Here is a 12905-nt window from a genome sequence, read left to right as displayed (position 1 = left end):
TCTATGTGCCAAGACTGCGGTCTGCCCGACCAGACTGAGGAGCCTCATCAGGCAGCTTGTCTGCCGGTGTATATGAGAGAGCTTGAGCTGCAAACTTGAGGACTATAGGTAGTGTACTTCAGTTCTTGCACTGGCTGCAAATGAGTTTGTGCCTGTCTTCCTTTGCATGCCCTGGAGCAGCATTTCTTCTTTATATCTTGTAAGAAGCGGGTAGCTGTATTCAGAGAGCAGTTATGGGAAACCTAACCCTGATTGTCATGACTGTAAGTGTAGTCAGTCCCTAGAGAGGAGGCTGCTTCTGCTGGGCAGCTGAGCAAGGAAGCATATATTTACGTACATTCAATACCGTGTTTTGTAGTGTGTAGCTTGATAACTCTCTTGTGTAATTTTGCCTCAATGTAGTTAATATACAAAGCAGGTTAACAAATTAGAAGCTGTAGCTGAGGTGAATGAACAAGAATTTTCAGCCTCTGGATACAAGATTTTGTTGCACTGAGTTCCTAAATGGTGTGGAGAGATTGCACCTCCATAATAAAACAGGGTATTCAAGGAGGTGCCCAGAGAGTTGGATTCAGGATCTAACTCTTGTTGCTTGTAACCTTGTGAGGAGCAGTCCTGCTAGAACTTTGCCAGCTAGAAACCAGAGCCTAAGCACCCACAGGTGGTAGAGTTTGCACTGCTGGCTCTGTAGGTGCAGGTCTGTAGTACTCATACTGTTGACTTACTGAAACTATTTTAACACAACTTTTTTTTATTTTTATATATTGAAATGATGTAAATTTAGAGCACCCTTATCTTGGAGTAAGCATGTGAGCACACATTTCAGATCTTATGTAGAGGTAGATGGTTTGTTTCAGAGGCTCACCTGCTGTGGTATTTTGCAGCCTTCTGTGTCCTACCATGATTTCTAGTCTCTGTACTAACGATTCACCGAATGTCTTTCCTTGATTCTTGTCTTACTGTGACAAGATACTGTGTCTTACTGTGTGTTTTCAAAGAGAATTGAGTCAACTCCAGCCTTTGGGAAGCCTTTGAAAAGGGATGGTGTAAATTGGGGTATTTGAGTGTATTTATAGTAATATATAAATGGAGACAAGAGGAATACTTGCAAAGGAGGTGGTACTGGGACATTTATAGAAAAATGTATAATTTATACACAGAACGTTCCAGGCAAACCTTTTGCTTTGCCTGTAGCCTGTGTCCTGCAGAGCTCTTCTGTGTGCTATGAATATTTAGGCTGCTTTGTTATGATATTTTAAACTTTCTTTCAGCTTATGGAATGGTGTCTTTGTCTCTCTAAATAACCATAGGGGTGGAGTGAGAGAATTGTTTCTTTCCTGGGCAGACCTGTCTGCAGATCTTTTACGAGTCAGTCTTTAAGGTGGTCAGAGGAGGATAGCTCAGCTCACCAATATCCCACCCTTCCCTTTGCCTCTGCACTTGGAGATGTGCTTTACCAGCTCTCTGCTACAAAGCATTCTTTTTAGAGAAATTTTTATGGCCCTTTTTGGACAAATGTGCGTCTTTGTCTTGCTTCAAGCGGAAGGCCAGGGTGCTCAGGGGAAGTTGTGGTGAATGATCGTGTACAGCAAGTCAGATCTCGTGCTGTAATAACAAGTTAACCAGACTTGGTCCAGGGCAATCACGTTCAGCTTGCTGAGACCTTGAGAAAAGTGCATGTATCTGCCTATAGAATCCCCTCTGAAAGAACTGAAATGAAGTCCTGAGTGAGTGACAGCTGTTTTCTGGAGAGTTCACAAGTGAGTGGATTTGGAAGAGCTGGTTCAGCAATCTAAAAAAAGCTGCTTGCAAGCAGTGATGGGGACCCCTTGTACCTTTCCTTCAAAAAACCTTCAAAAAGCTTTGAGTTTCTAGGAAAGCTGAAAAAAGTTAAGTTGCTGGATGAGCAGTTTAGAATCAAAAGGTTTGAAAAAGGAATCCACCATCTGGCTGTTTGTGACTGTGCAGGCTTATTCCGTCTTGATCTTGCTCTCGGTTCAGCAATTTTCAGTGGCTTCCTGGCTTACCTCTGCATTCAGTCTCCTCTGTCTCTTTTGGAGGTCCAGCTCTCACTCTTGCAGCCTAGGTGAGAGTCTGCTCTGAGCCAGAGTCTCCCAGGATGACTGTGCTGCAAACTCATTGCAGAGCATGTCTCTCTTTTCCTGCATGTTCCCCTACAGATTTTTTCTTTTTCTCCCCTACATGAGCTCAGCTGGTGTTAAGGAAGATAGTCTTTTCTGTCTGAAAGAAGCTTCACCTAATTCTGAGACCAGCATCTGAAACAGCAGCCTTTCTTGGTGCTGCCCAGCTTGCTTTAACAAAGGAGCAACCCACAGTGCAGGTATAACAGCAGTTTGTTGCCTTAGCCCCTAGAGACCCCCTTCCCCTGAAACAGTATTTGGAACAATAGTGGACCAGGAAAATAAGCATCAGATTAATTTCAGAGTGATGTTATTTGTGTGTACTGTAGTTACATCTAGAGACTAAGTATGAAATTGAGGTTGATGAGATGAAAGCATTTGATAATCCTTGCTTTAAACACCTACTTAGGTTTTTATTATTCTCATATAACTAATGTACTTAAAGTAGTGCATAGGATTTAAAAATGCATTTGTCTCCCTCTTCCTAGACTTTACTCACTTCACAGGCAGGCATGCTTGTATCAGCAGCCAGTGCTGTCCCTGGGCAGGTTTATGCAGGACACATCCTAGGGCTGTCTGGGAGTTGTTGCGCGGAGGAGTATTTGCAAAGCTTTAGCAAAAAACAGAGCAGTTGGTGCTCTGAGTTGTTCTTTGGTCAGACAAAGCTCGGCAGAGAGTGATTGAGATGCCCTGCTTCACTGTAGACTCTGTTTTAGGCAAAAATGCTAGGTGTGCCTAGGACTCATGAACCACAAAACAAGTTTAACTCGCCACTTTCTTGTATATAAAAACCCACAGAGAAAGGTGGCTGGTGTGTGCACAGTTTTTTAATCCCTTTGGGTAGAGTGGACAACTTCTTGGTCTCTTAGGTGACCCCAAGAATAAGCATCGCCTTTGGACATGATGGCAGGCATGGTGGGTGTCTTTTCAAAGGAGCACTAACGAGAGAAATCAGCTCTTAAGGTAATAAGGTGGTGGTTCTAGTACTGCCACCCATTGCAGATAAGCTTTGTAAGGCTTGTTTGAAACTCCTTTGGTGTTTGTAACCTTGTGGGATGCTGCTTTGGAGAGAATCTGGTAGACGCTGAGCTCTTAATCAGTCCCAGCGTATAATGAAATTGTAATTCCTTAGCAGAAAATATTTTTTTTTGGTCTCCATAATGCCTTATCAGAACTACAGTAACTGGCACTTCCTCTGGGGCTTACAGTGCATTATATGACTCTATGCTTCTCTGAATAAAAATTCATTGTGGGGTAACCAGGACATTACATGTGAATTAACAGGTTTCTTGGAACTCTCACAGCTGATGTGTTTTATAGCAAAAAAGAAAAAAAAATGGGGAAAAGAAGAATAATTTCAAGTTTCCCAAAGCAAAGGAGCTAAATCTAGAGATGAGAGTTGCTATGTCTGATTTTCGGAGGGAAAAGGCATTATAATTTGTTTTGTGCCAGACTGACTTCAGCAACACCAATATTAGTCCTGGCATAAAGGGGGGTTACAAGAACATGCAGCTTTGCATAGCATTTGGGATGAGGGGAACCCCTCCTTCCTGGGGCAGTGCATATTTGTGTGGAATTATGGTGACTGGAGAAAAACAGTTGCAGTATTCTTTTTCTTCTGTGGTTAGAAGCAATATATTATCTTGGACAAAGAATTTGATTTGTGACAGTATTTTGAGTCTTTTTCTAGCACACTCAGCTAACGCCCAGGAAGCCCACCACATGCCTATTCCTGTCCTTACTTATGTCCATGACTTTTTATTTCATCTACAGTAATGTGTATAGTTTTCCTGAACAACCAAATAATCAGCACCATCAGGCATGATCATTTCCTATTGCCAGAGCCCTGTTCGTGCAACTGTCCAATCCAACTACATGCTGCAACTGTCTGCTCTAGAAATTCTCCTGTCTAGAAACACAGGTAGAGCCTCTAGAATAAAAACTAAATCCCTGGTAAACTGCCTTATTTTAACTCCATCCTCATTGCTGTATTTATACTAGAAGATTTCTCCTCAGACTGTGGCAGCAGTGATTTCCCATAGGCATATGGCAACCTCACACACTGTTTATTACTTTTTTTTCTTTCTTTTAATGACTCTGCACCATGTGATGGAGAATGATTGTTCGGGCTGCTCAGTTAACAGTGTTACCCTGCATATGTTCAACTGGATCAGGACTCTCTGGGGGCCATTTTTACATCCCACCTCATAAAACAAGGGCTGCCTTGGGTTATGGGCTGTCTTATCTTCTGCCAGCAAGGTGCTTGGGTCTCCACACCTCTGTCTCCCATGCGCAAATGTAGTGGTTGGCTGCACGTCTTGTGGGTTACAGGTACAGCCCTGTCTTTAGTGGCTGGATGCTGTGGTCAAGGTGTGTCTGGCATAGCAGTGAGATGCCTGTATTCCTGCATATTGAACGCAGTTTTTCACTCTGCTGATTCAGTCATTTAGAGTTCATTTCCAGGCAGACTATGGCTAAAGTACCAGCAATGCGTGGAAATGGATCCAGTCTTTCTCAGTAGAAAACACCTGATTTTTTTAAGGGGCAGCTTTCAATGGGCAAGGCAATGTGCAGGGTAAGGAGTGGACATAACTGACAATGCTCAGTGCAAGCATGGCTGTCTGCCTTGTGCAGTTACAGGTGCTTTGTGTTGTGCAGAGAACTAGCTTCTTTCAGGCTTCGGTCTGAGCATATACAAGTCTAATGAAGGATCTTAAAGCTTTCTTTGGCTAGCATCTCTTGTAATACTGTTTCTAACAGTATGACTTTGTTTCAGAATCACCCATTTGCTGCTCTGAGGATTACTTTGCTCCACTGACAGCATCATGGATGAACTGCAGGATGTTCAGCTGACAGAGATCAAACCGCTCCTGAATGATAAGGTAATGCTAGCTGCTGCTTTGCTCTCACAGGTGTACTCTGGCTGACTTTGTGCCTGACAAGGAGCCCTGATTGCCAGGATCTGTTTACAGCTTGAAGTACCTTAAGTACTGAAAAACAGTAAATGCTTCCCCACACTGATAATTCACTACCACATACTCTTCCAAAGTCTCAGGGAAAGACAGACCACCACAGTTAAGGGAAGTCTGGAGTCCTGGCCAAACAGTATGTCATGCCTGTCCTGAGGATTTACGAAGTCAGGGCAGAAGCGGTAAGGTGATACCATTTGTGACCTGGCAGAGCTGTAGAACCTCTGATAAGTTCCTGCTTGTTAGAGAAACCTTGGATTGTATCCCATTTTATCTTTTTTTCTTTTTCTTTTTTCTTAAAATCTTTTATCTTAAATTATCCTTTCGTGTTTTGACCTCCAAAACAACCCTAACTCCCTGGAATTTAGTAACGGAGAGCCATTTCCTGTTAGTATCTGCAGAGCCTAGCTAGAGCAGTCCAGATTCATGCAATACTGAAATTTTGTAAAATCATTGTATTGCAGGAGCTGTTTAGGGGTTTCACTTTGTCTCCTGTGGGATGGAGGAGAGCCATCTGGGCTTCAGGAAAGCCCTAGCCTTACTGGATTCTGCCAAAAACTGTTGTTCTGAGTGCCTGTCATTATGAGCCATCCTGACAAGATCTAGAATTTTGCATCTGCAAATTGTGATTGTGGGCAATGCGGTTTGGTCACTTTCCATACCTCACAGCCAAGTTTGATGGCATGTGAAACAGTCCCCAATGCTTGCTGTTTAATGGTGAGATCAAGAACTACCTTGTGCTGCCAAAGTGATATGGTACTTAGTCCACTCAATGTGTACTTGTTGAAGACTGCACCGTCTAGTGCAGACTCTCACACAAAATGGGCGAAATCTCTGAAATTCTGCTGTTTTAGTCTGTGCTGCTTAGTTTTTGCTGATTTCTTCAGTGTGCTAGCATATCTGTTTAGGGTCTCTGAAATCTAACAATTCAGCTGAGATCTGCAGTCCAGCTGCCTGTTCTTACAGTCTACTGCTGACTACTAGGCTTCCACCATATCTTGAACATATATTTTTAAAATGTTTCTCGGGAGGGTGAGTCTTAGAAGAACAAATTCAGTGTAGACCAGCAGATAAAAATACAGGAAGGCCTTGAAAACAGTTTATGATTTCAAAATAAGATAAATGTTTACAGAAGATGAGTTTCCTAAATGCAGTGCCCCAGATCTTGCTTATGATTCTCAGGATTTTCCATGTTTGAGTTCAAGAGGGTAGATGTTCCTTGCTTCAGTGAGCCAACCTAAGTAGGAGATACTGAAGCATGCCAAAACTAGGTGTTTTTCCCTTTAAGTGTCAAGTATTGCCCGATCAGTCCCATCAGGTCCTTGCTGTGGTGTCATCTGCACAGCCACTTACCTAATCGCTGGGACAGTTCTGGTTTAAATGCAGTGTTCACCTAAACAGCTGGTGTTAACCAGCATACAGAAGGGCAGGTACAAGTGATACTTGGTTTCCTTGACTCTGTTTTGAAGTTACAGGAAGTATATACTATCTCAGCTGGAAAAAATAGGTAGAGTGCCTCCAGAAGCAACCTCAGCACTGCATGGGAAGAGGTGTGCACTGCGGGGCTCCTTTTTACACTGTTTCAACAAAAGAAGTGCCTCAGGGGGCTACCATCACTGAGGTCTGGCCCTCACTAATGCTTTCAAGCTTGAAATAATACAGATGCTTTTTAAACAGTTACGGAGCATGTGGGTGTGGTAGCGTAACATGCTGTTCCGTGCAGTGTATCAGAATCCAAAAAGTACTGAGTTGGCAGTTCCCTAAAGATTTTTAGTGACCAGCCTGCTGCACATGTAGGAGTTTGAGCCAGCCTGGCCAGAAATAGTACAGTAGAACTCTTAAGGTGCCAGTGGGTAAGAGTTTATGAACTCTTCGGATACAAAGGCTGTTGTACAGAGAAAAGGAGCTGTAGTGTCTTGAGTACTAAAACTGGTGGAATTGCCAGGGAAATGGAAGTGGGTCATACCTTGTTCACTTGTCTGAACTGCAGGAAATTCCACTGGGAACCACTGAGTCCTGGCTTTGTTTTGTCTCAAATTGAAGTCAGCAAAAAATTACAAGCCTGACTTTCAAAGAATAAAACCACTTTTGTGCTTATGTGTAACTTCAGCCTAACGGCAAGTACAGAGAGATAAGGAAGTAAAATACATTAGGCTATATATATTCACCTCATTTGGGCTCACTAAAATGCAGTGACTGTACTGGGAAAGAAAATCAGTTGATTGTGTTCCCATCTAGTTAAAAGAGAGAGAAAAATAGAATACTGCCTTTAACTTGATCAGAAAACTTATCCCAGTGACATTTTATTATTCTGTCTGATTGTATTCTGGAACTTTTGACTCCTGTTAATATAACCTCAGTGAAAAGTTACTGATATGCAACAGCTTAATTCAGGAGATTGAATGGACAGCCCTTAGGCTGGATTGCATTGTTCCTTCTAGCTCTTTGCCTTTGAAGTGCAGCCATCTCACCTTCAGAGGCCTGAAAAACTTGCCTTAATCTTAAACTTTCTGAAGCTAAGACAGTGAATAAATAGTTTAAAGTCAAATGTCAGTGTGTTGAAATCAAGTGTCCAGAAGTCAGGTCACGTCAATCTTTAGTGCTGCTTGTGTGTCATGGTATACCCTAAGAACAGGCAACACAGTTGCAAACCTTCATTTTTTGCTTTGTGTTGTTTCCTCCCCACTCCATGTGCAGGGAATGTGACGCTTTTCTCAGTACAAATTCAGATCAGCCTTTTCTTTACTTAGCATGCACCGTCGAAGTCCAGTGCTGGATAAGGAAATTTTTCACTTCTTCGTAGGCTTTGTTATAGTCCTTGATCACTGTGGCATTGGATGACTGAATTGACCTTTATGACCTGGTAGATGAGAAGGCTCTACTGTCTGCATTTAACAGAGCACGGAAAGAGGCATGGACAGAGTTGTCAGAAATCTCAGCTAACTTCAGGATCTCAAACTCTGAAATATGAGAGGACTGCTTTTTTTTTTTTTTTTCCTTTTCCCTCAACTTGAGGGTTTTGTGCTTTGTGCCATGTCATGTTCGAAACACTGATGCAGTTCAATACTTAACACCAGTGGGATGCTTAAGAGAGATTTGCAGATATCTCAGCTTAAATGTCTCAGACTGAAGATCATTGTAGCAACCTGTGCTCTTGCTAATGTGGCAAAGCTTTGTGGGGGAGGAAAACAGGGCTATTTGTTTACGCATGGAGAGGAGTTAGAGTGTTCAGGCAGAAGAAACATTTGGAGTGTTTGTTGTGCATGTGTGGTTCTAGTTGTAATTTTAGCAGTAAGGTGCTATGCCTAAAACACATAAGCTAGAATGCTGTCTTAAATGATCTGCTCAGCCTTTTGCAGCATTTGACAGCACTCAGTAGCATAACATACTCTGATCAGAGACAGAGTCTTATGAAGCACATGGGCATACAGGCAAGTTGCTGCAGACCTCCAAACCTGCAGTACACCAGATGTGTGCTGTAGTTACTGTGCTTACCTGTATGTGTGGTGTCACCCTCGGGAAGGTCAGTTGTGAATTGCTGAGCCCAGTTCCTATGCACTCTGGTTTCAGTACTTACAGGTCATGGTGTTTGCTGTGGAACAATACATTGCACGCAGTTATGCAGAGTAGCCAACTGCATAGCTTGTTTTCTTATGCTCGTTATGTGAGATCCTAGTGGTGGTCCTTTCAAGAGTTTTGTGTTCAAATTGCTAATGGGCACCAGGACCAGACAAAACCCAACCTCATAAACAGCCTGACTTTGGTCGGGGTCCTTCCTATGTGCACATATCCCTGCTCAAATGCTCTCAACTCTCAGCTGTGTCCACAGGTTAATGGATAGCCTTGGGACAGCCCCCAGCAACCTTGCTGTACAGTAATGGGCAGAACTTGCATGGAGTTTTGTTATATAGGTCTCACATTTCGTTGCTGTCCTGACTCCAGTCAGGGTAGACTATGCTGAAGAGGTCTCAGGGGAACTGTCATGATGATGTTGGGTGTGTTCTGGGGTACTGTGCTGAACTTGTTTTTTTTCTTCCCCCCCCGGGTTTTGTTAACAGAATGCAGCTCGCAACTTCCAGGACTTCGACTGTCAGGTAAGACACATGCAGGAGTCAAGGATCTGTGGGCAGAACTCTCCCCCGTGGCCCATCAGTAATGCTGAGAGATATGAAAAAGCTCTGTATCTTAATTTTAGCTCCTGTTAAGTTTTTATCATTAAGAACTTGAGTATGTCCAGTTGGCAAAAATTGCCCTTTACCCTTTCAGGCAGCGCATGTTGTTCTGAGCTCTGAGGTACAGAGCTGGGCTGCTCTGATGAGGCTCCATGACATCTTGCAGCATGACTGGTCTGAAAAGCAGTTTCTTGGAAAAATGCAATATGCTGAAGAGCTGCAGCTCTGTCACATCCCATCTGGTTCACTGGCTAGGAGAGGAGCTTGCATGTTCTATTTGTGTCAAGAGGAGATGGAAGACACAAAGCTGCCCAAGACACAGCACTCCTGCTTTGCTGGGCCTGTGTCATGACAAAGCCATGGTCATTTTCTGGGAGGTTATTCACCTGACAGTAGTGTGGAGATGAGACCTATTGCTCTGGTTGCTATAGGAATAATCCTTTTAGAGGATCAGTTGTGTAACAGGCATCGAAGACAGAGGACACATTCTTTGTTAGGCAGAGCACAGCACTGAGATTAGGTGGTGGGTTTTGTAGAGCGTAGGTTTATTTACCATGCCGGATTACTTTGCTGGCTTCCCGCTCAGCGTGTTGATGTGCAGATAGCAGCTTTTCTTTCTCTTCGGCTGTAGGAAGCTGCTGTGTCTGTAGTGTTCTGCTTAGCACAGGACAGGCTCTCACTGCTGTATTACACCAGTGGTGCGGCTAGGGGGTAGAACTGTCAGCATCACGTGATAGCTTTTAATAAAAGTCTGTTGATGTAGATGATTCCAGAAAACCTTCTGCAAGTGCTTGCAGAACAGGATATAATAAATACAGTCCTAAGAAGATTGTATTTTTTCCATCTCTTCGTATCAGACACTGGAAGTATGCCCTATCTGAGCAGGCACATGTCACTGTAATGCTTTAGCTTGATTAATTGTGAGTTTTAGTATTATATCTTGAGGCCTATACGTATAAAAATTACTAATCTTAGCACGTTGTAACTTTAGTCTCAGAAATGGCAAGTGTTAGGCAATGATTTTTCTGCTTTAATAAAGGTAGATAATGGTTTTAAAACACTTCCCTTTACGGTCTTGTCTCTCTGTCTTTCTGCATCTTCATCTCTTCTAGAGGTACAGCGTGCTCCTTTGGCAGATCAGTATTGGCTAAAAAATAGGTGCAATGCTTTTGAGTAAGTGTTGGGTAGGACAGGCACTGCCTACTGAGGCCAGTCTGCTATGATCGGGAAGAATATAATATACAGTGTCTGAGCATAGTAGCCTTCACTGCAAATTCTCTAATGACCCAACAAAGCTCTGCGTTTGTCTGTGCCCTCTGAGCAGTATGGGCTTGGGAGCTGAAGCAAAGTGGGAAGGTAGGGAGGCCCTGTAACAGAACTGTGTGTTGCTGCTGCCTTTTTGCACAGTGCTTTCCCTCAACAAGCAAAGCCTTTCTGCACCCTTCTTGAGAAAACAGACCAAATCTGAAGCTGTGCGAGCCTCAAAGAAACATGGTGCTGCAACCATGGACTTGGGTGCGATTAGCATGTCCTGTTCTTGTCAGGGCTAAGCTGTGAGAAGAGTTGCTGAGCAGCCCAAAAGCCAGGGAGAGGGGCTCTCAGGAGCACTGGGCCGTGGAAGAACGGACCTGCTTGTTGTTTCTCTGTGCTTTGATTTAGATCAGCAGAGAGCTGGTGGCCATGGCAACAGTTAGGCAGGAGACAAGATGTTCCTTCCAGGAGCCCTCTTGGTAATTCATTTAGAATATTATTTTTTTAGCAAGTACTTAACATGGTGTCTCTCATGACTGTAGATGTTGTCCCAGCCTCCCCTTCTTCCAGCATCTCTCCCTACAAGGTGTGGTTTCGGGACACAGCTGTCTTGGTCCCCCATCCTACCTGGAAATTACCCCCAAGGGCTGGATTAAGTCTATATTTGAAATCTGTCAGGGAGAGTCCTTGGTTTTTCTGCCTCAGTTGCTAATACCAGGAAGAGTACTTAAACTTGAAAGTTGAGCTCTTTTGTTGTCCTGTGAAAAATTACTGCTGCTTCATAATCTGTCAAAGCAGGTCTGGCTGCCACATTCAGGCCTCTGCAAAATTGGTGTGACTTTACTTACCAGTGTTTGAGAAGGGGGAGTTCAAAGTGAAGAAATTTGGTAGGGCTTTCAGAGGAAGGGAGATCCTGTTGCATAAAGAGACACTTAAGAGCACTTAGGCTGAGGTGGGGGTTTAATTTGTCCAGAGTTTCAGAGGGAGGAAGAATCTTGGGGAGGATCTCAATTTTGCAAGTACAGACACAAACTGCCCACAAATTCATGAAGGCTGATAACTGGGAGATGGTTTCCAGTTACAGCGCAGTGAAGTTCTTGATCAGCTTCCAATAGCAGTAACATCTGCAAGGGACACGGTAGATTTTAAGACAACATTTAGGGAGTTTGTGGGATGGATTACATTATCTTATACAGTGTAGCATTTGCAGTATGAGAGCATGGCATCAGTGAGGCAAGACCTGCATTTCAGACATTTTTATTTTTCTAATAGTCAGAAAAAGGCTCTTTTAAATTGATAAAGCTGTGGCTTTGCATGGGGCCGACCACATCCTGGGCTGTGCTTGCAAGGCTGCAGCAGCCAGCAGGGCAAGGGAAGGCAGTGCCCTCTGTCAGCACTAGTGGCAACCCTGTTGACAGTGCAGGTCCGGTTTGAGCTGCCCCGTACAAGACTGACATACTGCAATGACTCTTGTTTTATTTCAATCTATGTTATTCTGTGCCCTTGGCTATGAGGTGACTTGCTGTAAGCCCATCCCAGCTCCTGCTAGGACTGACTGATGCCCCCTGCAGAGCTCTGCCCTTGATACAGCTGGAGCAGTAACATGGCCAGCCTCAGCATTCATTCATCCTGCGGTGCCTCTAGACCTCCTCCTGGCTGGAAACTTGGAGTTTAAAAAAACTTTCTGCAGCTGATCCATGCTTATGACTGGGAGAAGTGTTTAGTTTAATTCCAGCTCACAGGCATGTTGTTAGCAGTGTTACTGACTCCGTGAGTTGTGTAATGCTAGGCACACAGGTTAGGCATGCTGTTTTCTGTAAAGCTTTGGCATGTGTTACTTTTCAAAGTAACATATATTTAAAGTTTTATAATATCTTTCTTTACTTTGGGGAAAGTGGGTGATGCCATTGTGAATTTCTTTTAATTTCCTGGTGTGTTTGTGTTTTTATTTTTGAATAACTTGTCAGAATCAGATCTGGACAAAGTCAACGGAGTGGGCATCCCCTTGCTTCTGAAAATTGTTACTCTGGGTGAATGTGGTGTGAAGAAGCTTTTAGCTTTTCTGATACAGCCGACTCAGATACAGGTGCCCTGTCTTTTTTTAAACTGTTCATCTACAAGCAACCGCAATTAACCCTGACAAATAACAGATTGCATGGGCATCAGTTAAAACAATCTCCACATAATCTGATAACCATTTGCAATGGAGATAAAAAGAAGAGCTAGCACAGTGGCTTAAGGGTCTTTATCAATATGAATCTAGGTTGTTCTCAGAAATAAAATGTATTAACCTAATTCTGAGACCTGTGTCTTACTTGAAGGCTATATGAACCCTAATGAAATCTAGGCTTGGCTTCTTTTAATGTTCATGG

General features: G+C 43.3%; 1 protein-coding gene across 5 annotated transcripts in view; it reads left to right on the top strand.

Moving 5' to 3' along the window:
* Positions 1-12905, top strand: part of NDRG3 (NDRG family member 3) — a 60814-nt gene that overhangs the window by 21618 nt on the left and 26291 nt on the right. For 2 of the 5 annotated variants that reach the window (XM_080405427.1, XM_080405425.1), the window contains exons 2-3: positions 4918-5023; positions 9169-9204. In XM_080405427.1, coding sequence (XP_080261553.1) covers positions 4967-5023; positions 9169-9204 — 93 coding nt within the window. In that variant the 5' untranslated portion in view covers positions 4918-4966. Of the gene's footprint in view, positions 1-4917; positions 5024-9168; positions 9205-9236; positions 11013-12905 lie in introns of those variants that run through there. The other 3 variants (XM_080405429.1, XM_080405426.1, XM_080405428.1) reach the window with 2 other exon arrangements.

Source organism: Falco punctatus, assembly GCF_963210335.1.
Source record: "Falco punctatus genome assembly, chromosome: 10".
Taxonomy (NCBI): domain Eukaryota; kingdom Metazoa; phylum Chordata; class Aves; order Falconiformes; family Falconidae; genus Falco; species Falco punctatus.
This window is presented reverse-complemented; position numbering and strand designations above follow the sequence as displayed.